The sequence below is a fragment of the Tachypleus tridentatus genome, chromosome 2 (assembly GCF_004210375.1).
Source record: "Tachypleus tridentatus isolate NWPU-2018 chromosome 2, ASM421037v1, whole genome shotgun sequence".
NCBI lineage: Eukaryota > Metazoa > Arthropoda > Merostomata > Xiphosura > Limulidae > Tachypleus > Tachypleus tridentatus.
The window spans coordinates 74,440,329-74,465,971 of NC_134826.1; the positions used below are offsets into that span (position 1 = coordinate 74,440,329).

At 37.0% G+C, this 25,643-nt stretch overlaps 1 protein-coding gene and 1 long non-coding RNA gene across 2 annotated transcripts in view; one reads left to right on the top strand and one right to left on the bottom strand.

Annotated features, from left to right (window-relative positions):
• Positions 1–20,055, top strand: part of LOC143244249 (uncharacterized) — a 41,056-nt gene extending 21,001 nt beyond the window's left edge. Inside the window, exon 3 of the long non-coding RNA XR_013024986.1 lies at positions 19,919–20,055. This is a non-coding gene — a long non-coding RNA (uncharacterized LOC143244249). The remainder of the gene's footprint in view (positions 1–19,918) is intronic.
• Positions 19,548–25,643, bottom strand: part of LOC143244248 (LIM/homeobox protein Lhx1-like) — an 80,813-nt gene continuing 74,717 nt past the window's right edge. Inside the window, exons 5-6 of the mRNA XM_076488561.1 lie at positions 20,733–20,921; positions 19,548–20,374 (exon numbers count right to left, since the gene is read on the bottom strand). Coding sequence (XP_076344676.1) covers positions 20,181–20,374; positions 20,733–20,921 — 383 coding nt within the window. The 3' untranslated portion in view covers positions 19,548–20,180. The remainder of the gene's footprint in view (positions 20,375–20,732; positions 20,922–25,643) is intronic.

Genomic DNA, 25,643 nt, shown 5'->3' on the forward strand with positions numbered 1-25,643 from the left:
GTGATTCGTACGTTATTAGTGTTAGTTGGTTGTTGTTAAGCGTAAAATTACACGATGGACTAAAAGCGCTCTGCCATCCACCGGTATTGAAACGGATGTTTAGCGTCGTAAGCTTGAATGCTTTCGGCTGAGTCGATGGGGGGAAGGGGAGGGGTGTTATTAGAGACTCGAGCTCAACTAACAGTCACGAACCAAAAAGCAATTTCGTGTATAAATAGTACGGAAAAAATGTCTAATTCTCGTGTTGAAATGTGACAGTGAAACATATTTTTTAGTAAAAACACTATTTTCAAATTTGTTCTTATGACAGATTTTGTATTTAGTTACGTAAAAAATTACATTCGAAATTAAAAAGTAACATTCTAACTTGTCTTTAACACTCCTACGAAAAGTGGGGCCTAATAGGCCCCAGAGCAACTTGAAAGGTTATTAATATTAGGCTAATAAATTTGTATTTAAATGAAATTGCCATTTCATTTGATTTCATTTCATTGACCAATGAAATGCCAATTCAAAGATTGGCAATGAAATGAATGAATAAATGAAATGGCAATTTCATTTAAATACAAAATTATTAGCCTAATATTAATAACGTTTCAAGTTGCTCTAATTAGCTAAACTTTCGTAGGATATCTATATGATAAAACTCGCAAAAAATTCTAAAAGGTGACAAGAAAAATATTATTCTTACTCCAAAGATTTCTATCACGCAAAGAAATACTTCACATACGATGGACGACGAATCCGTGGCATTGATGAGTGCAGTTTATTTTGAGAACGTGTAGACGAATGATGCTATTGGATAATTATTAACTTGATACCTTAGGCTAGCTAGTGGTTGAGTTAAGCCTAGACGCCATCTTTTCTTTTATTTTTATTTCTTGGGATTCTAACAGCTGCTCGTTGCATCAGTCTGCTTCTCTTAGAATAAGTCCTGTTCTATTCCAACCAATAAATGTCACTGGCCATATGGTAGAAAAACAAAGTTGTCTGGGTGAAGATAGAAACAGTTTTACTGACTAAACTGAAACCTAATAAGAAACGACTCGAACCTGTGTGAAAGCACGTAAGATGTTCAAATTTCGATCCAGATAAAGCGGCTGTTATTTATCCCGAATTATATATATTTGTTTTTAAAGCAAATTAAGGATCAAGTTATTTATAATAATAGTGTTAACTACTTCTAGATGGCGTTAAAACACGATTCTTTGTTCTGTAATTTAAAACATCAATTACAAACACCTCTTCTGTTCTTCCCACTTAGAGTGACTAAAGCGGTGGACAGAACACAAGTAGCCAACCTCTTCTGTAGCTTTAGGCTTAATTTATCAACAAAAGTTTTATTTGAGATTATTTTCGAGGTAAACCAACGTTGGTATTATTTATCGAGATTAATTTTGTGCAAGTTTTTCTCATAAGTACTTTTAAGGGCAGATTACGAAATCGGGCCCGGTACGGCTAGGTAGTTAGAACGCTCACTTCGTCATTTGAAGGTCGCGAGTTCGAATCTTTATCACCCTTTCAGCCATCGGGGTGTTATAATATGAGGGTCAGTCCCACTATGTGTTGGTGAAAGAGTAGTCCACGAGTTGACAGTGAGTGGTGGGGATGACTAGCTGCCTTATCTCTAGTCTTATACTGTTAGGGAAGGCTAACGCAGATAAACCTCGTGTAGCTTTGCGCGATATTCATAGCAAACCAAGCAACCAAACCGATTACGAAATCATTGTTTGTATATATAAATATATATTTTCAGTAAATGTTCAGTGTCTGAGGTTAATTGATTGATATCAACCACTAAGACAGAACAGTAATAAAACTGAAACTAGTCAAAGTGAGGCTTAAACTGAAAATTCAAATTCATTTTGCTCGCACTGTAAATCCGTAAATTTATGGTGCGGGACCTGTTACCGAAAAAAAAAAGAATAGTGTGTGGGTATGTGTGGGATATTATAATAGCGACTGTCAAGTCCCATTATTCGCTCATTTACGAATTGTATAAGGGTTGGCGGTTGGTGTTATTGACTAGCTGCATTTCCTGTATCAGAGTGGCTTTACGCTAAAATTAAAAAAAAAATTAACAAATAAATAATTTTATAACAGTGAACCACAAGTAAAAATGTAGTGATTTAAGTATATTTCTTCGAACCTTTTTCCTACGATTAAACAGATTTTTGCGTTTCAGTCGACGCACAACACAAATAAATGTAATGTTTATCGAGTTTTTTAATTAATGTCCAAACCCTGTTCAAATGTTTAAGAAAAAAAAGGACAAAAATGTAAAACAAATTCGTTAGAGGGCGTTTTCAATTTGCTTCTGAACTCGGACTACATAATTATTTGATGTTACATACCCAAAAAGGAGGTCCGATTTTATCTTATACAGAACATTCTTGAATACCTTGGGACTAATCACATAGGGTGTATACCAAAATTACGAGATACTGCGAAAGAGAAAAGAAATCCATCACAAACAGATATATTGCTCAAAATTTCTACCACCCATATATGGGACAGGAACTCCTCCTTTGAAGGAACCTCCGCCCTGCTATTAGCGATTACAAGAGAGTTGTTATTTTCGTAACATCAAAGGTTTGATTGACAGCCATTGTCAACGCCTCTCATCGTAGATCAAACCCTGAAATGTAAAAATGATACATTTCTAATACAAATTCAAAATTATTTCATATCTCTGTATCTATAGCATGATATCGGTGTTTGGGTAGTAATAAACACTTCCAACAACGTTAAAGTTCTTTAATACATTAGTGTGTCTCTGCTGGAAGAAAGATAACATAAAATAATTGTGAAGCTAGTTGATCAAGGAGAAAAAAGATTAGTTAGTTTATCTTTATATATATAAACATCCATTCCTATGAGAAGCACCGACAGCCACTCCCCAGTGTAGGGACTCAGGTCAGCCAGACAAACAGTTAGAGGCTGTACTTTTTTTCAATTTTGAGAAAACATACTGTAGTATTCAGGAAACGAACCAGTTTTGCCAATAAGCACTTTTCGTTATGTGGTGCTGGGGGTCTACAGGAGAGGCTAAGGCACACTGTGTGGTAGTTTCAGCTAAAGCAAGCCCCCTTCCCCCTGCTGGTTTTTACCATTTCAAATTCAATACAAAACGACATATTTCATAACACAATAAACTTTCAGTACCGTCTTTTTTCAGTTTAGCACTGGTTTAAAGATTTGTCTTTGATACAACAAGCTGATCTTCTTTAATAGTATACTTACAGTATATTCCTAACTAGGTTATTTTTTATTTATTCGCTCTGATTGAAGGTTAATGTTAGTTTATACGAAAGAGTACTTATTTACTTGGCAGATTCAGTGTGTTCTTCTGGTTCTATAAATCAACTTTCAGGAAAGTATTTATTTACTTGGCAGTTTCAATGTGTTCATGTGGCTTTATAAAATCAACTTTCAGGAAAATATTTATTTACTTGGCAGTTTCAGTGTGTTCATGTGGCTTTATAAAATCAACTTTCAGGAAGAGTATTTATTTACTTGGCAGTTTAAGTGTGTTCATGTGGCTTTATAAAATCAACTTTCAGGAAAAGTATTTATTTACTTGGCAGTTTCAGTGTGTTCATGTGGCTTTATAAAATCAACTTTCAGGAAAAGTATTTATTTACTTGGCAGTTTCAGTGTGTTCATGTGGCTTTATAAAATCAACTTTCAGAAAAGTATTTATTTACTTGGCAGTTTCAGTGTGTTCATGTGGCTTTATAAAATCAACTTTCAGGTATTTAACTTGGCAGTATTTATTTACTTTCAGAAAAAGTATTTATTTACAGTTTCAGTGTGTTCATGTGGCTTTATAAAATCAACTTTCAGGAAAAGTATTTATTTACTTGGCAGTTTCAGTGTGTTCATGTGGCTTTATAGAATCAACTTTCAGGAAAAGTATTTATTTACTTGGCAGTTTCAGTGTGTTCATGTGGCTTTATAAAATCAACTTTCAGGAAAAGTATTTATTTACTTGGCAGTTTCAGTGTGTTCATGTGGCTTTATAGAATCAACTTTCAGGAAGAGTATTTATTTACTTGGCAGTTTCAGTGTGTTCATGTGGCTTTATAAAATCAACTTTCAGGAAAAGTATTTATTTACTTGGCAGTTTCAGTGTGTTCATGTGGCTTTATAAAATCAACTTTCAGGAAAAGTATTTATTTACTTGGCAGTTTCAGTGTGTTCATGTGGCTTTATAAAATCAACTTTCAGGAAAAGTATTTATTTACTTGGCAGTTTCAGTGTGTTCATGTGGCTTTATAAAATCAACTTTCAGGAAAAGTATTTATTTACTTGGCAGTTTCAGTGTGTTCATGTGGCTTTATAAAATCAACTTTCAGGAAAAGTATTTATTTACTTGGCAGTTTCAGTGTGTTCATGTGGCTTTATAAAATCAACTTTCAGGAAGAGTATTTATTTACTTGGCAGTTTCAGTGTGTTCATGTGGCTTTATAAAATCAACTTTCGGGAAAAAGTATTTATTTACTTGGCAGTTTCAGTGTGTTCATGTGGCTTTATAGAATCAACTTTCAGGAAAAGTATTTATTTACTTGGCAGTTTCAGTGTGTTCATGTGGCTTTATAAAATCAACTTTCGGGAAAAAGTATTTATTTACTTGGCAGTTTCAGTGTGTTCATGTGGCTTTATAGAATCAACTTTCAGGAAGAGTATTTATTTACTTGGCAGTTTCAGTGTGTTCATGTGGCTTTATAAAATCAACTTTTAGGAAGAGTATTTATTTACTTGGCAGTTTCAGTGTGTTCATGTGGCTTTATAAAATCAACTTTCGGGAAAAGTATTTATTTACTTGGCAGTTTCAGTGTGTTCATGTGGCTTTATAGAATCAACTTTCAGGAAAAGTATTTATTTACTTGGCAGTTTCAGTGTGTTCATGTGGCTTTATAAAATCAACTTTGAGAAAAAGTATTTATTTACTTGGCAGTTTCAGTGTGTTCATGTGGCTTTATAAAATCAACTTTCAGGAAAAGTATTTATTTACTTGGCAGTTTCAGTGTGTTCATGTGGCTTTATAAAATCAACTTTCAGGAAAAGTATTTATTTACTTGGCAGTTTCAGTGTGTTCATGTGGCTTTATAAAATCAACTTTCAGGAAGAGTAGTGAACAATGATATTTTTGGTGGTTATTTATTGTATATACATTTGAGAAAAAAGTGGTTCACACCTCTGGGTCATGTGTTAAAATAAACAAAACACTGTGTATAATGAATTTGTAAATACTGCAACCATTGAAGAGACATCGACTAGCCACATGTGGTCGATAAAGTAGAATTGTTTTACTGTTTCTTTTATTTGTGTGTGAACTGTGCAGTAAAAAAGAATCGATTAAGTCTTTGACGCAAATGGATTCGAACCAATGATTCTTGGTTCACTGACGAGAAAACCCACTTGTAGAAAAATATATATGTAAAAACGGCTCGCTTGAGTTGAGAAATATTTTACGAGCCGTTTTTACATATACATTGGATGAACGATGTATTCAGATATTCTTTACATACTTGGTTATAAATCGTAACAGCAGATTTTAAAACAAGAATGGCATGCAAATACATTTCAGCTCTTGCACATTGTTTGTTTAAATATTTGTGCTAAAAAACGTAATTTAGGGAGAAAAAATACATCGTTGTTTTAATTATTTTAATAAAACAATTGAGCTTGTGGTGAGAAGTAGTATACACTTCAATATTTCAACATTTGTTGCTAAACAAGCTGCACATGTTATACGACGCCCTACTGGTATGTACTAACATTTTCCTGTTTGTTTTTCTGTCGAAGGGTCAGTGTTTGGTCACTGGTTAGAGAAGGTCAACATATAACTTCCAAGAAAACGTGGCAGTCAAGTCACGGAGCCGTTTTCGTTAGCGAAGATTTGTTGACGACTGCCGAAACTTTTGTCGGAATTGTTTTCACTTCACTTCAGTTGACAGAAATGTACTCTCCTTTGATGGATCACCTCTTACGATTTGAAACTATCCTACCTCCTCTGAGGCCCGGCATGGCCAAGCGTGTTAAGGCGTTCGACTCGTAATCCGAGGGTCGCGGGTTCGAATACCGGTCGCACCAAACATGCCCGCCCTTTCAGCCGTGGAGGCGTTATAATGTGACAGGCAATCCCACTATTCCTAGGTAAAAGCGTAGCCCAAGAGTTGGCGGTGGGTGGTGAAGACTAGATGACTTCCCTCTAGTCTTACACTGTTCAGTTAGGGACGGCTAACGCAGGTAGCGCTCGAGTAGCTTTGAGCGAAATTCAAAGCAAACAAACAATACCTTCTTTGTGTCTTAACACCTTAGTTTTTGTGGGGGTTGTCTACAAATATTCCAAATACAGATCCAACTAAAGCAAATGTTTTCTGTGGAATGTGATTATTCTGATTTGAGGTTTCCAGTTCTTCTGGACAGAAGGATCTGGTATACGATATTTTATTTCCTATTAGCTCATATTGATAAAAACTTTGGCGAGATTTTCCAGATTGTTTTGAATTACCAAACGACCCCCAACAGCGTTGGCTGATCAGAGGATCATTTCATTACGAAAGGCCTCAGGGCAGGCATTGTGACGGAGACAGATCAGGTCGGTGGTCCAGATCGAAAAGAAAAACCAACAGCAAAATACCAAAGGGCTTAACTACATTTTTAAAAAAATTCCCATACAAATAGAAAAGCGTTCAATTAACTGTATTGTAAGCTACTTTGTAGGATTTACAAAACTAGAAAATTCACCCTGGAAGCAAGTGACGAAATTAGCTTAACTTTTATACAAGACATCATCGCTATTTGTGGGTTTGAGAATCGATTGACTGAATAGCACTGGAGACACAAGGCAGAAATTCAGAGCCCAGAGCTTATATTAATTAAGTGTTTTTACTGGTGACTTTAAGGTTGAAATATGCGAGACAAATATTTATATAGATGTTATGAGATTGTTAACGACGCTGATACTTTACCTAAATAGTGGATAATTAAATTAAAAACCGAGTGAGAATCAATAAGTCGAATATACGAAACATGAGGTTGTTGTAAGATATGCTGGTGGCAGAATTTTTGTAAAACCTTCTGTTATAACAACAATATTTACAACAATACTTGTACTATAATAGCAGTACAGTTGACCACATTTGTACTATAACAACAATATTCATAACTACACACTTATACTATAATAACAATATACAGTTAACAGTTGTCTTGAATTTCGCAAGAGGCTTGTTACTCAAGGGCTGTCTGTGCTAGCCGTCCCTACTTTTAAACTGATAAACTAGAGGGAAGGAAGTCAGCCAACATCACCCACCATCAATTTTTGGGCTACTCTTTTACCAACAAATAATGGACTTAACCGTCATATCATGACCCTCCACGATGAAAGGGCGAACATGTTCGATGACAGATTCGAACCCGCGACTCCCAGGTTAAGAGTCAAGCACCCTTATCCACCAGACCGTGCTAGGTTTTACTGACTAAGTGTTAAATTTTGTAAACCGACACAGTGAGCTGGCTATACTGTGACCGCCACGGGTATCGAAACCTTCAGTTTTACCGTTGAGCCTCATGGTATAGGAAGACGATCTCAGATATTTGATTTTGGGAATTGAATGTGAAGACTGTTATTGGTTCTAACTTTTTTCATTTCAGTAATTTCTTCGTATTTTTCAACTAAACGATGTCATATTATCAAGGTTGATAACAATGTGGATAAAACTTCAATCAGAACTTGTAAAAACAAATATAGAATGTTTTTGTCACTTAATTTGTCTTGTTACAAAAGGCTTAAGAATATGTGGTTGTTTTTTTATTCGAACTCGGGAAGATGGTTTGTCCTTATTGGGCTCTACTCATTACGGGTATCGAAATCTAGTTTCTAGCGTTATAAGTATACAGACATACCGTTGTGCCATTAGGGAGTAATTTTGAAAGAAAATCGCATACTTTACAGTTTATTTTGGACCATGTTCGTCATCTTATCACTACTGAATAGACGTAAAGAAACTAGAGAACATTCCTCCAAACTTTCCCCCTTTCCCAATAGGACCACTTTTACAGCAAAACTTCAGATGTTCAATTTGAACATTATTTAATATCCCAAATTCCAAAAACACCTTCTCTTAAGTAATTCAGCTTACGTTTCGATGCTTATACGAACAGCTTGATGGATAAAGTAGATGAATTTTATCTGCAATTCTGAGGTTAAAGATATACTTTGACGAATTGCTCGTAAGGTTTGTTTAAACCCGAACAAAATAAAATTATAACCAAAATTCCGTTTTCTAGAGTATTTTATTAATGTTAAAAATTTAAAGCTGTAAGGATAATTTGTTCTATTTTTACAGGCCTAGTAATACAGTTCTTTTTTGTTGTTTTTTTAAAGAAAATATGCCATCTGAGACGATATCAAACGATTTTTTTTTTTAATTTCGCACAAAGCTACTCGAGGGCTATCTATGCTAGCTGTGCCTAATTTAGCAGTGTAAGACTAGAGGGAAGGCAGCTAGTCATCACCACCCACCGCCAACTCTTGGGCTACTCTTTTACCAACGAATAGTGGGATTGACCGTCACATTATAACGCCCCCACGGCTAAAGGGGCGAGCATGTTTAGCGCGAAGGGGATGCGAACCCGCGACCCTCAGATTACGAGTCGCACGCCTTAACACGCTTGGCCATGTCGGGCCATATCAACCGATCAAATGGATAACACATTATTTCGTGAAGCATTTTGGGATGACCATGTGATAAAAATTTACCCACTATTTTGCAGCGTCTGTTTAGGCGTCCCTAGTGGCATGTCTGTGAACTTAGAACGCTAGAAATTAGGTTTCGATAGTTCTGGTGGACAGAGTTCAGATAACCTTTTGTATGGTCTTGCGTTTAATTATAAGCAAATAAACAAACTATTTTGGGCCTAAATTTGAAATAAACATTTCAATAAAATAATCACAGCGCCCTCTATAATCATGCTTTCGTGATTTGTATTAATTTTTTTTTAAAGCAAGTGCTTCATCTCTTTTGTATGCAGATGAACTAAACGAACGTTAAAGATATATCCCATTCTGTTCATATGGATTTTATAATTAACTCGTAAAGGCGAAATTGTTGGTCGATTGTCCTTTAGATGAAGTTGTAATCGATTCTAACTTTAAATCCTAGTAGCTAAAAAAAACCCAGCAGAAACCAAAGTGTATATCACTGTATTTACAAGAAAATCCGCTCAATAACATTGTTATATTTTAATTATGCAAATAATTCTACAAACGTGAATAAGTTTGAAAATTGTTGCAATAGAGATGTAAGCGACTGACGTACTTGGTTATTTTATCGAAATGTTACACCATATCCTACCTGCACTCTCTCTAACGAGGGGAATCGAACCCTGATTTCAGACCCTGGCTTTACCGCTGACTCACCGGCGGACAGTTAAACATTTAACTGTAATATTCTATAAGTGGTGTTGAGAAAGAAACAGATTTTTCTTTCCAACGCTTTAAATACGAATGTTCTATATCTGACAGATGATTGAATTAATATAATAAGTCAATATTCGTTCGTTGCTAGCGGCGTCGTATTTCCACTATAGATGGCGATGCGACATAATTGTCTTACGCGTTTCCACTATAGGCAGCGAAACAACATAACTACCTATGGATGCCATTGTTATTATTCAATAACACGTGCTTTTAAGTTTTCATAAAATGTGTAGAAGAAACAATATTTATATTTCAGATGTGTACAAAAATGTTGCCTCATGCTAGTACAGCGGTAAGTCTACGGATTTACAACGCTAAAATCAGGGGTTCAATTATCCTCGCTGTGCTCAGCAGATCGTCCGATCTGTCTTTGCTATAAAAAACACACACACAAGATTTTTTTTTCAGCCAACGTTTTGCCTTTGCGTCTTCGTTAACCTTGAATACGTCGCAAAAGCGAAACACTGGTTAAAAAAAATCAAAAAATCTTATATCTGCAGTGTAAAGAATGTTTCTTCTAAACCTTTTATCAAAATCTCTAAACACCTCCAGTATGTGCACAACAAATGTTCAAAGACATAATATTAAATACTTAGAATATAAAGACCTGACTTAGAATCCTATGCCTTCCATTTCTTTTAAACAAATAACAACCGTACTTGGGGTTCACAACGCCAAACCAGCAATATATCAAACCAAAACGGTGAGCGTTATGGAACAATAAGGAAACAACACTGACAGTGTTGAAAATTGATGTCTCGTGACCCACGTTCTTAACACTACTGGGTTGCTAACAACACTAACATCTGAGGTTCGATTCTCCACGGTGGACGGAACACGTGTAATCCATTGTGCAGTTGTACACAAGAACCCGTCATTAACAATTCGAACGTTTTTTAGCCTATTCTAACGGAATAACAATAAGGTTCAAACGGTTGGTTTTATTTCGTCACCGAAGCAAAATCTGCCTGTGATATTTTTCTGATCATTTTTCTATCTTTTTATCAGCGCAGTATCGGTCAGTTGGGAAATCTGCATCATGTTCCTCTTATAGCCGTGAGAGAGTTGTAATGTTACGTTCAATACCACTACTAGCTGGTAAAAAGAGTAGCCCAAGACTTGGCGGTGGGTGGTGTTGACTAGCTTCCTTCCCTCTGGCCTTACATTGTTAAATTATGGACGACTAGTCCTCATGTAGTTTTGCCGAAATTCGAAAAACAAAGAAATCAATATTTTTACAATGGAAATAATTATATCATCATGATCATACAGAAGAGAGGGTGTAGAAATAACTGAACTTCTCAACAACAACAAAATTCCCATGTTTATACCAGATGGTTGCCATGTAGGTGAAACAGTAGCTGGGAGATTGGATGAAAGTTTGGGGTCGACTTACACGAATATAGAGGAACCGTTCCTCAACGGTGAGCCACAAAACCACTACGTGTAATTCTAAAACAAATAAATAAAAATCGTTGCAGGTATGTAATTTTTAATTAAAGGGAAGATTTTACACTTTCCTAAGCTGGGACGTTTCGGGTTGATACTATCTCCTTCGCCTCGCATGCGTAGATGTTGAGTTCTTGAAAAGATCGAGGGATTAATAATTATAATTTCAGCGATTTTTGATATTTGTTGAGCGAGGAACTTGGCGAAAGTATGGAAGCTGTAGAGATAGAGAGAAGACAAAGATAAGTGGCCTTGGTGGGGGACAACTTTGGTGTTGTGATGTTGATGAGAAGAAACAAGTGTTCGAAAAGTATGCCACACCGGACGTCCTTTCAACAGGGTTACCTGCCATGGCTGGGATCAGAGGATCCAAAAGTGCTAGGAAATTTAATGTAGTGAGAAACGGGAGATCCCCGGGAAAACCTACTTTTACAGAACAGGCGTCGGATAATCTACAGGTCCTGTGCTCAAAACTGGAAAGGGAACAACATAAATGGATTATTAATACCTGTTAAGTGTGTTTATGTTTCTTTCGTGGCAAGATATTTAATATATGGAAACATGATTTTGTACGATTCGTAGGTATCACTTAATATTTAAACTCATATGGCGCTGCAGGACGGAAGAGTTATAAAATTAACTTCTTATAACATCGTGATTCATTTGTCAAGCAGAGTTACACACCATCGGCTATATGTGTTATACCTACTGAGCGTATCAGACTTATCGCTCAGTTACTGAAAGACATAAGGTCGTGATCAACCTGAGAACTGTCATATGAACCTTGCATCCAAAGCGTAGAAAAAAAAGAAGAGTCCGCCAAACGACTCTGCTTTTCTGATTTCAAAGTAAGAAATTTGTTTGTTTCTAAATATCGCGCAAAGCTACACGAGGGCTATCTGCCCTAGCTGTCCCTAACTTCGCAGTGTAAGACTAGAGGAATGGCAGCTTGTCATCACCACCCACCGCCAACTCTTAGATTACTCTTTCATCAACGAGTAGTGGAATAGTAGGATTGACTGTCACATTATAACGCCACCACGTCTAAAAGAGCAAGCATGTTTGGTGTGAAGGGGATTCGAACCCGTGACCCTCAGGTTGCGAGGCGAGCGCCCTAACCACTCCACCCATGGCGGGCGCAAGTAACATGACCGCAAAGACAACAAAAATGTTTTAATACGTGTTATCAGATTTTAAACTATTCTTGCATCTTACGATTGTTTTCGTCTTGGAAAGCTACACGATACATTCTTTTTACTCTGTTCACTATGGGGAATCGAACCCCAGGCTTTAGCTTTGTAAATCCGTAAATAACTACCGTTCCACCCAGTGAAAATCTTTATAAACTAACCACCGTTCCACCCAGTGAATATCTTTATAAACTAACCACCGTCCCACCCAGAGAATATCTTTATAAACTAACCACCGTCCAACCCAGTGAATATCTTTATCTTTTGTTTTTAGTTTTTTTATGTGTAGTTTGCTTTAATTCGTTTATTCGGTATTAACCAGAACAAAATGGTCAATCTGTGCTTTCCCTTTGCGATTATCGATATAACGTAACAAATCTGAATTATGTGTAAAAACTATTCATAAAACGGAAATAAGGATTAAACAGAATTCCAGAAAAATATGAAATATATATAATATATATTAGCCTACCTCAGGTAACAATAACTGACTAAAAACTCCAGTTTTCAGCTATACCAATTACGTCAACCCACGTCAGTGGTAAAGAACGTCATGTGACCTCAAGGTTTTAAATTAAGATACTGGTAAGCATGGGTTCCTAACTGTTCTTTTAGAAGTAGATAAACTACATGATTATAAGGCGAGGTCAGAAGCTCTTTTAGATAAATCGGAGGCCTGTTTACACTCACTTAACCGCGTGACTACCTCATAATGATGTCTGTTATTGGTCACTTACCCTAAGACCAGATGAGAAGAAAAGCAAGGCATCTGGTTGGCTAATATTTTAACCTCCTTTTAACACTGTCGAGGTTTTTACTCCAACGATTCCCCCATAAAACAGGCGAGTTAGCCGCTTGAGACAGGAGTTCAGACAGAGGTTTTAACGAATATTTTAACAGCTACACTTCTTTCAATGCACGGTTTGCAATACTTTGGACACTTACAGATAAACAGACTCGTTATTATTTGCGAGATTGATACATCGGTATGCCTGCGTTTTCGTTGTGTGTGTTATATTACTTCCTAGTTTGTTTCTTTGTTTGAAGTGAAGCACAAAGTTACACAATGGACTATCTATATGCTCTGTCCACTAAGAGTAATGGAACCGGTTTCTAACGTTGTAACTTCGCAGATATGCCGCTCTGCCACTGAGGGAGGAGTATTATTTTCTAGAATAAAATAAGTTCATTAAGTTTGACGTACACACAACTTCCGGACGAACCAATAATTTGTTGAAACCTAATTTACGACATCTTTGCGAATCAAGTGGATGGATGGATGGATGTGGGAGGAGGGGTCGTCGCACTCTTGATTATGAAAAAAAAAAAAAAAGACGAAAATCAAACCGTTTCATTGAAAATGATTGCGATTTAAAATTTGTTTCTAAAGTAATTGTTGGTTTGTTAAGCATAAAGTTGCATAAAGAGCTATCCGTGCTGTGCTCCCCACGCCTATCAAAACCCGTGCTGTGCTCCCCACGCCTATCAAAACCCGTGCTGTGCTCCCCACGCCCATCAAAACCCGTGCTGTGCTCCCCACGCCTATCAAAACCCGTGCTGTGCTCCCCACGCCTATCAAAACCCGGTTTCTAGCGTTATAAGCCAACAGACTTACCTCTGAGCTACTGAAAGGAGGATGGGGCTTTTGATGCAATATCTCTCTCATTCACTAAGTATAATTTTGAAGAACTGATAAAGAAAACTAGTAGAATTAACTACATATCATTTTGCAATTTTTTACCCAAAAAACTAAATCAAAGTAACAAGATCATAATTGGTTTACAAATAAGAAACCGTTAACTTAAAAACAAAGTATGAAATTTGTATGCATGAAGAGTCTTCTTATATCTAATTTCACTTTGTTATAATAAGCGTGAGATTGTTCACGTTCCATTCGAAACACCAGCTGGAAAAAGTCAGAACATTTGTTAGCGGTCGAACTTTCTCTGGAATAATTATATTTTCATATGAAACAAAGTAACGCAAACAAAATTATTTTCCTAAATCAAGAAGTTGTTTGGTACACAAAAGCAACTTTAGCTGTATAGTTAGTTACATTTCATATATGCATATGTATATATATATATATATAAGGTTGTATTCAACTGAAACTAGTCACGCCTCATTCCAGTTATCACATTACACTGTAATGTTAAAACTGGTTTGTTTTTTATCCAATGGGAGAAGTTAAGAAAAATTATGAATTCAAACTTCTGCACATTTTATATTCAAATAGCAAAATTAATTACAAAAGCCCATATAGAATTCTTATGTTTCTCTGACGTTTTTCTCAGCTTGTACATAACATTATATAACAAAATTTTTACTTTTTCTTGTTCCTGGGCACAAAGTATTATTTCCCAATTGCTTATGCCTAAAGTAAATGGGTTCTCTTTTTCTCTTCAAACTTTGCTTTTGTGACCTGGATAATGAAATTTTCAAATTTATCCATTTTCCAGAACATTCCAGGTAGATTCAGTGTCGAGTTTTCATAAACCTCGAACTTACAAGAATTTTCAAGAACTTTCCATAGTAATATATATGCAGTAGTTCACCACTCACCACTTCAGTTTAGTTCTAGCTGCCTAAGTGAACACATAGAGCTATCTGATTTTATCAGAGATGGCACCAAGAAGCTGCAAACATTCTCCAGATGCATTCTTCTATATATGTGGCCAATTTATCAAGACAAGATCGAAAAAAGTACTCTGTGACAGCATCTGATAAAAGGTGTGAAGCCCACAAGGTATATTTCGGCATGTCTGTCAGGGATCAAGACAAACCCTGGGCATCTCGTTTTACCTGCGAGCACTGGAAAAAAACTCTAGAAGGTAAGACGGACAATTTTTACTTGCTTGAATTGTAAGATTTTATATCATGCAAATTTTAGACCTTCTAAAATTTAAATATCTTTTATTTATTTTTTTGAAATTTCCAATAGTATATAAAACATATCACATGCAAAACATTTTGCATGAACCTCTTACACATTAGTTGTGGATGAAATAAACTTATTCTTCATAATACCAATTTTAATTTCGCTCTTTTGCAGGATGGTACAGAGGGGAAAAGAGAGCCATGAAGTTCGCCATTCCAAGAATTTGGTGTGAATCACTGACCACTCAAGCAATTGCTACTTCTGCATGGTGGACCCTTCTAAACATCGGACTGGTAAGAATGCATGTATCCGGACCTTCCATCATCCATCGCCCCAGTGCCACACTGCCATGAGCTCCCTGTACCCACTCCTCCAGAGAGAAAGCAGCCATCCTCAGGTGAGAGCAGCAAATCAGAAGAGGAGGTAGACGTTGAAGATCCAGATTATAATTTCAGAGGTGCAGCTGGTGAGAGAAACCCATACTTCCCCAACCAAAGATACATCAATGACTTGATCAGATATTTTGGTCTAACAAAGTCGAATATCGAGCTTTTGACATCAAGGCTTCAAGGAATGGGATTTGTTAGATGAACGCGTGCAAGTCAGAAGTCTAAGGATGCGTCACCGAAAATTTTCAAGCTTCTTGGTCGTCCAGATGTCTCAAAGCTATGCTACTCCATAATAGGAATAAGTATCCGTTTCTTCCCCTGGTTCATTCGGTGCAGAACAAGAACAAGGCGAGCGCTTCCACCAAGATATACTGGACTTTGAAAGCCGCTACCAAGGAGCGTATAACGAAAACATGATGGGAGACTATATTTGGGGGCCGATACGTGAACGTGATTTACATTACAATCGCAAATTTCAAAAAACTACTCGCTTCTAAGCATTTTTGTATAACTTTAGTATAAATACATGTAAATCTTGATTCATATGTTGTTTTATTCAGACCTTATGTAAATGAAAATGTGCAAATTTGCCTGTTTTTACATAGAAAATACGTTAATTTCTAAATTTCATTATCTTGGTCACAAAAGCAAAATTTGAAGGGAATAATGGTCATTTTCTGTACTTTTACAACGTAAGCAATTAAGATATAACACATACTACCCAGGAACAAAATTTGTGTTACATAGTGTACTTCAATATCTCAGTGTAAGGAGTTATAAACTGGTGGAGGTTGTTTGGTAAGACATGCAGATTTAACAATGACAGATTGAAAGTGTAAGAAACTGCTAATTGTAGCGCCCACGCTTCCAGCTCCCTCTCCCCTTCGTGGCGAAGCGGTATATCTGCAGACTTACAACGCTGAAAACCGGGTTTCGATACCCGTGGTGAGCGGAGAACATATAATTCACTGTGTACCTTTGTGGCTAAGTACGAACAAACTCATGCTTCCAAATAATAATTTGATTGACATAATAATATGATTTACAGTTACTACATAAGTTAAATTTGTAAAAGAAGTTCTGATGCCCCTGCAATAGTGAATAATTGTTATGTGATAGGTTACACGATATATTGTGAAATATAATTTTAACTATGCAATAAATAACTTTGATTACAGGAACGACATTTTACAGGCTTGTTTGCAGCAAATTTTTTTTTTAAACAATTCTAATTTAGAGAGACATTGAAAAGTTTCTGGTTCATTGTTGTTTCGGTGGAACTTTAAGCAGAGCAGACGTTCGAGAGTTTTAATGAACTACAAAAATAATATGTTGTATGAGAGTGGGACGACGTTTCGGTTTCTGTACTTAAGCCTTCTTCAAATCCCGTAGAACGCCCCAATATACCAACCGAAACGAAATCCTGTTTTCATAATTTTAAAAGGTATAAATTAAAGAGAAGGCAGCTAGTAAACAACACCCATCGAGAACTATTGGGCTGATTTTGCCAAATCTAATGATAAGATTTGATCACCAATTTTGTGATTAAAAGTGAAGCACTTTCGTGGCAATAGGTCGTGAAATATGATTCACAGTTCGGACACTATAATCACTAAGTCATCCCCATCCCGTATGAACTAGTTTATATCACGAACATGGTAATAATTAACGTCTTTAAGTCCATCAAGTCAATCATTTGTATGGGCGCTCATGTAGGATGATATTTTGAATTTTGGTTCCTTTTCAGACAATCGTATAAGATTATCCCTTGGGTTTAGGTTCCTGCAAACGCAATTCTTTCTGTTATTGTAAACAGAAATCTATGAGTAAGAGTCGATAAGTCTCTTCTGGTGTGGGAGATTTGTTCGTGAAACGCAAAAGTGGATATTCTTATTTTAATAAATAGACCTGGCATGGCCTGATGGTTAGGACATTTGACTCGCAATCTGTAGGGAGAGACGACATTGTGAATTTCAAATACGTAAGCCTCGCTATTAAATTGTTGTGTATTCTAATAGTATTGATTGGTGCGTATATGTTTCGGTAGTCCCCCGCTGGTGGTCCGGCATGGCCAAGCGTGTTAAGGCGTGCGACTCGTAATCTGAGGGTCACGGGTTCGCATCTCCTTCGCGCCAAACTTGCTCGCCCTTTCAGCCGTGGGGGCGTTATAATGTTACGATCAATCCCACTATTCGTTGGTAAAAGAGTAGCCCAACAGTTGGCGGTGGGTGGTGATGACTAGCTGCCTTCCCTCTAGTCTTACATTGCTAAATTAGGGACAGCTAGCACAGATAGCCCTCGAGTACCTTTGTGCGAAATTCAAAAACAAAACAAACAAACAAGTCCCCCGCTGGTACAGTGGTAAGTCTACGAATTTGCAGCCCTAAAATCATGGGTTCGATTCTTTTCGGTGTTCATAGCAGATAGCCCGTTGTGGCTTTACTATAAGAAAGCACAGTGTTTCCATAACTTCCTTAGTCAAGTCTTAACAATTTGTTAGAAGAAGTAGTTTTAAAACTAGTAACCATCGACTAATGAAATCCTCAGAAAAACAAGTTGTTTTAGAACGAAGAACTAGAATACGCGGGAGAAGAATTTGCATTAAGACACCAAAACAAACAGTAACCTGAATTTTGTTTAGTAATGTTTACTCTCTAGAGCCTCCTACAAACTTTCTTGGTATTTGATAACATTTCTTACCGGTTTTAAGACTGTAAATGGTTGCTTTAAGAATAACAAACACATACCCTTCGCAGATACTAGCAGGAATATAAACAATCAAGGTGTTTATTCATTACGCAGGTAATAATAGTGAAATACTGCCAAAAAACATATTTCAGACGATGCATTTGGTTGCGTAATTACCTCCGTTACTTTTTTTAAATAATATTAACCTAAATATACAGTGTTTTTGTTTTGTTTTCCTCTCCCCAGGTTTCTGCTTCCAGTGTATACAGCAGATGTACCCGAAGAGAGATAGTGAGTTCGGATTAACATCCACTGAGGCTGACTTAAACTACAATAATTCTGCAGTTTTACTGGCTGAACGTGTTTAAACTCAACCGGATTATCGTTTAATTTTCCATGACTTGCCTGGAAACCTTCCTTTGTTCCGGTTACCGTTTTACTGCGCGTATCGCGTTTTATGTTTGGTTTTTAACACATTCCGTGTTTTACTCATGTTTAGTTTTTTTAATTTTCGTACTGAACCAGTTTTGTTTTCGTCCACCTTGCTGACTAAATCGAAAATTTCCTTTTATTTTACGGAACTCGAACTACCTAATTCATTAATTAATTGTACAGAAGTACCTAGTAATTAATTAATTAATCGTGATTACTATATTCGTAGTTCTGAAATGATACGAAGACAACCGGCTGAAGTGGACAAGAATATTAGATCATTTAAATAAATGTATTTTATAAATGTTAATGACGAAGAAATAGAATACATATTTACTACTGAAGTCCAACAGACTCTAGATACAAAAGAATACATGGTAGTATTGTGTGGAGTTTTAATCTAAATATGACAATTTATATCTCCATTCGTAGTTATGGTGTTTCGCTTATGTAACATTATAACTTTAGAAATCTCGAGAGTTCCATTCTTCATTTCTGTTAGAAATAAAGAGTTTAATTTATATTACACAACGATATACGAAAAACACACACACACACACGCACGCGTTGTCCACGTGTTTAACAGGCCGGTTTTATTACCGTACTACCACGCCCTCTGTATTTTTACCGCTGATTTCAATACAACGAACAGCCTTCTCATTGTATTACACCTTGACGAAAGGTTTAGTCTTTGATAATACAAACAACAACACAAGACATCTAAACATGCTCCACAACGGTAGAATTTCATAAATTCGCTCATCTACATAACCACGCGTTTCACAAAAACACGCGCTTGTCCTTTACTATTTACAATAATAGTTGCTCATTGCTCGACGATTGGTCGCAGAAGAGACCACGTGTATGTGTCATGCAGTTTTAATAGTATTATATATATTTACATTGAACAGCGTCTCGTAATTTCATGTGTGTTCGCTGCTTCTTCACCAGTAAGAAAAGCTGTAAGTAATGGGCGAAAGGTTCATGAGCTGAAAGCCGAAATGTAAATTATTAAATAATCAACAAAAAGTTTTAAATATATGAGAAGAACTGTTTTTTAATGTGACGGTTTTTACTGTTGTGAGAACAGTTATACAATAACGTAGTGAATTTTCTACCATTTATCAGTTTATAAGGATTTTTTTTTCTGATCTTTATAATGTCACTAAAATGTCATACGAATATTTTACAAACGTCATAAATATACTATAAGCGTTTCACTTTGGTCTTCTAATCGTAAAACGCTACTATGTAGTTTAGAATGTGTCAAAAACACCAAGATAAAAATTTTGAAGAGCAGCAGTTATAGATTTCGATTACTGTTATTTTGTATAATGACCGTGTATTTGACATGGAAAACAACTGGTTATCAACTGACGCTATTATTGTTTTGTTATAGAATACACAGTGAGTTAGAAAAAGCAGAAACTGCTTGACCGAACTGACGTCACCGCACAGGGGTTTCAGTTAGTGACTGGTGTGAGAGAAGGAAATGAAAGATAGCAGTGGCTGCAGGTCTAGGCAGACTGCTTGACCGCAATTACATCACCACCCAGGAGCTTTGTTTAGCGAATGGCATTATAGAACGGGATGAAATATGACGTCACCACACAGGCGTCTCGATTAATGACTGTTGTGAAAGAACCCGATGAAATATGGCGTCACCACACAGGCGTTTCGGTTAATGACTGGTGTGAAAGAGCCGGATGAAAGGTCTCAGCGGCTGGAGGCCTAGGTGGACCATAGGCATCCGTTATAGGTGGGAGACTCATCGCAGTATCTGGACTAGAACGTTGAGACAGCACGTCGGTGTGGTGTTGAAGGTAAGGCGAGTCCGTGCCAAGGCTTAACTGACCTAAAGTAAAGCATAGAAGAAAAACGAAGTCAAAGCAAACAACATAGAGCAATGAATAAATTAGTAAACGAATACTCTTAAGTCCAGAGAACGTCAGCTTAACGACAAATCCGTCATTTCGACGTGATCCCCCAATGATTTCTGATACGGGTTCTTTAAATTTATATTCGACATTTATATTCAGTTATATTCAACATGCACACAATTTGAAGCTTTTATCGCATACACAACAATCATTTTTGTTTTTTCAGAACTGAGGACAGGTGTGAAAATACCACTCCTAAATTTCAAGTTTAAAACTATTCAACTACACGCATGCGTAGAAGAGAAATAAACATATTTTTACTGCGTAATTTACCTTGCATCAGATATCCGTTTGGTGATATCCCATGATTCATAACTCTTGAGGACGGAGGTGGACTGGGTGCTGTTGTGTTCTCCATCGGTCCCGGGGGAAAGTCTAGGGAATCTGACAGATGCTGACTAGGGAAGTAGGTATAGAACCCCGATTGGGTTCTGTAGGGAAAGTCGATGGGACTTCCCGCGTCTAAAAAATAATAAAAAAAAATTTACTGGAATTCTTTGAAATGGTAATCCAGGAAAGCGTTAAGTTTTACCGTATTTGGAATAAAAACGACTAAAATAAAACTGTTAGTAAAACAAGATTGTGTTACACTTGGAATGAATAAAAGGATTTATGTAAAATATTATATATATATATATATTTACCCATAAACAAAAATATTATATCCAATATAATAAAGTATTTCATAGGTTCCTTATTTATTTCCAGGTTGATTTGTTTGTTTGTAATTAAAAACAAAGCTACACGATGGGTTGTGCTCTGCCCACCACGAATATCGAAATCTGGTTTCTAGCGTTGTAAGTCCACAGAGATACCGTTGTGCCACTGGGGAAAGGGGCGGTGACTTTTTTGTTGAATTTCACACAAAGCTACACGAAGTCTAACTGAACTACTCATCTCTAATTGTGAAGTAGTAGACTTGAGAGAAGGTAACTAGTCAACACCGCCCACCGGCAACTCTTGGACTGCTTTTCTCACTAATAAAAAGTGAGATTGACCGTAACATTATAACGCCTATATGGCCGAAAGAGCTAACATGTTCAATGACGGAATTTGAGCCTGCAACCTGCACATTGCTAAACGAGGTCACTGACCACCAAGCTACGTCAGGCTCTTCGGAAGTTCTTTCATCTTTTTGGTTATTGCTATCGTCATCAAATATATTAAAAATAATTTTACTCTTTTATAAAGAACACATAATATAAATTTGTAGGTTTTTGCATTAGATGATCTGTAAAAAAAAGTGTTTATTTCTCTGCAGACTGTAATCGACAGTATCAAGAGGGTGAAACAAAATTAGTATGTTACACCAGGTGGCATGGTTACTTCGTACTTTCGTCACCAGATGACGTCAGGCCTTGAGACTTGTGAAACGTCACTTGTCACATTGCTTTGTCTTTCACTCATTTAGTGTAATACTTGCGATCTTCCATTCATACTACAGTTCTGACATACCCCTCAGTCCCCCCCCTCCCTCATAGTGGCTCAACAATATATTTCGGGATTACGAGGCTAAAAATCTGGTTTCGGTATCCGTTGTGTAGTCTCGTGCTTTACAATCAATCATCTAACTTGTCCCTCATCTCATCATTTAAGTTTTGTTTAAAAATGTTTTTTTTTTTAAGTATTTAACTCATAACTGTGCGTTATATTTCAAACTGAAACGGAAACCTAACAGCGGCAAATCACTATATACTTCACGTTCAGTCAACACGTTCAGAATCGTCACGTGCCAGGGAGACTCTACGTCATTTGATTGCCGTCCACGCTTCTCAAAAGGCGAATTGCGTTCTTTCGGAAGTTGCTTTAGTTATCTCGAGATTCGGCTCGCGCCACCATCCATCTTGCAGGTCTCATCAGTGAAGCGCGAAATAGAACGAGACCTAACGACTGGTTTAGCTGGAAACGATTTCAGCCAATGGTAAACCGGAGCTCGATAAGAAACTTCGCCTACCGACGTGCAGAGATGGTCCGAGAGATAAGAATGCTTTGTGGCCAATCGATTTTACATCGGGAAAGCAGAGTTCGAGACTACGGGGTCGTTTGCTCGCCCATGAAGTCGAATTTAGACATAACGCCGTTTATCTTAACTCCAGATCTATGGTCGGACCGGCCTAGTGTCGCTCTGAGTGAGACAGTAAGATCGATGCTGTGACGTTTCTTACACATATTACATAAAGCTCATACATACTGTTATATACAGGATTAAAATATTTTGTATAATGATACATACATATGTACACAAGGTGATATACATTTTCGTTCTGTATGTGTGAACCAGCTGCAACATATAACGGTTTGATAAGAGAATATTCTAATATTTACAACATAGTTACCAAACTAAGGTATTTTCTAATATTTACAACAGAGGTATATTTACAAGGACAGAATCGAGATAACCATTTTTGTGTTATTTTAATAGGTAGCTGGTAGAGAAGTTACTGAGAAACAACAAAGTGAATCATGCCACAGGCACGTGGTTACTGAGAAATATTATATTTGTCTTTTGGTGCGCAATTTTCAGGTTGGTCAACGGGAAGTGTACAGACTTCTAACCTAAAATAAGGGGTTCGATTATCCGCAGTAAACAGAGCACAAGTAACCCACTGTGCAACTTTGTACAAAGGTAGCCCTTTTTTTGTCCAGCTTTCAAAGTTCAGAATTCTTCAGAATAATTATAGAAACTCTGTTTCTATCCATTCTATTTTAATGTTTCAGACATGAGCGTTAAACCACACGAGGACTGTCGATGTTAGCTGTACCAAGATTTGTATTGGTCGACTAAAGTGAGGGCAGCTAGTCAACATCACTCACTATCAACTCTTGGGCTACTCTTTTATTAATGAATAGTGGTATTGACAGTAATATTATAACGCTCCCACGTTTGAAGGGGTGAGCATGTTTGATGTGACGGAAATTCGAACCAACGACCCTCAGATTACGAGTCGAGTGTACTAATTACCTGGCCATGTCGGGCCGATACTTAATGAATGGACACATATACTCATAACGTGCTATTCTGTGGCCAAACACTGGTATTAACACTATATGACCAGTTACATATTATAATAACTTTTTTTTTTCAGTATCTCTGACTAGCCATGTAGTTATCATGGCCAGGTGGTTAGTGCACTCGACTTGTAATCTGAGGGTCGTTGGTTCGAATCCTCGTCACACCAAACATGCTCACCCTTTCAACCGTGGGAGCTTTATAATGTGACTGTCAATCCCACTATTCATTGACAAAAGAGTAGCCCAAGAGTTGATAGTGGGTGATGTTGACTAGCTGCTTTCTCTTTAGTCTTACACTACTAAATTAGAGACGGCTGGCGGAGATAGCCCTCATGTAGTTTTGCATTAAAAAACAAACACATAATCAGTATATGTGACTGTTCACCTATAATGCAATACTTTTTCACTCAGTTACACTAACTTCTGTGAAAACTGTAAATAAAACGTTACAGTGGATTTTAAAATGACTCGCATGTGAAGTACATATGCATACTAGTATAAACATGTGAATAGATATTAACTCTTTCTCCAGACAGATAGACAGTTTTCTTTATGTATGTTTGTGGAGGGGGGAGGAAGGCATGCTAGATGAAACCTAGAATATATTACAGCTTAACTATTAACGTAACAGAATCGTTTGAATCTGTAACACATTAAAATGAGACGAAGCTTCATTATGGGACCCGCCTTCCTCCTTTTCGAACTGCCCTCAATTTCCATTCGAAAATTAAGTTTCAACTCATTTCACTCCTGCTTCCATTGCTTCTGCACCCTTTTCCCTCCCACCCCTTCTCCTTTCTCACCTCTGCTATTTATTTTAAAAAAAAACATAATTGAAGTAAGTGTCCGGTCACCTTATGTTGATAGTGTTGTCATAATTCTCTCCACCATGCTGGTTTGTTGGCATATCATTCGACTAAAGGGCGAACTATCAGTCTTTGTCAGGCCTTCGACCACCCAGACCATACACCGTACATCCTTTTCCCCCGCTTCCTCTTAGCTTGAAATGCCGGAGCCTTTAAGTTGATTATCTTTCTAATTGCAACTAATTTTCTTGTCAGTGAGGAACGACATCCAACAAATTAAGGCGGGAAAGTCAGTTTCTCGGAATGAAAGCCAGCACCTTGAGAACATACCATAATACTACGCTAAATATAGCAATGAGAAAAACTACAGTAAGTATTTATAAAAGTACATGAAAAGTTTCTAAAACGATCAATAGACGTGTTCCCACTGTCCTCACTACGAGGATTAACCGAGAGTACAACAGTCGGGCTAGTGCGAGTGAATTCTCTCCAAGAAAGTATAGAAAGTTTGTTAAACTTTGTGGAGGATTTACCACCTTCCCCCGTGTTGTCCAATTTTTTAAGATGTTTACTTTGTTCTACTAAATTAAAGCGAAGTCACACAGGAACTATTCGGGTTAGTCATCCCTAATTTCGTGCTGGTAGATTGTAGGGCAGACAGCTATAGGTTTGGGCTTGGTTTGAATTTCACGCAAAGCTACACGAGGGCTATCTACGCAAGCCGTCCCTAATTTAGCAGTGTAAGACAAGAAGGAAGGCAGCTAGTCATCACCACCCACCGCCAACTCTTGGGCTACTCTTTTATTAAAGAATAGTGAGATTGACCGTGACATTCAGTACCAGCTCTCGGTTTACTTTATTCAAATAGTGGGATTTGAGTGTAACTCGTATAATGCATCCACAGCCTCAAAGAACGCGTTCATTTGGCAATGGGTAGCGAACTAGGAATTCTTGAATTCACAGCAGGAGCACGATAAATCACGAGACCATCCCAACGTGCGAAACATTCGGATAGTACAAGTTGATGAAATCCACGCAAGAGTTCAACTGTTTCCTCTAAATAACAAACAAACACTAAAAACATAAATAAACGACAAAACACTATATGACTTGTTAAAACAATTGTGCATGCCCAATGCCAAATTGAAAACGTCAGAGTGAAGCACACACCATTAAAGTTGATAGTGTGTTAACATGTTACTTTGAATTGGTTCATAAGTACCCAGAATCTGATGTTGATGAGGTACGTCACGACCTCTGGTGTTTGAAAATAACTTCAGCTAGTTTAATTGCCATCAAATAGTCTAGTCATTTCTTTAAATATTACAGATTTACCGTTTCTCAAATTCAAAAGGGGATTGGGGAG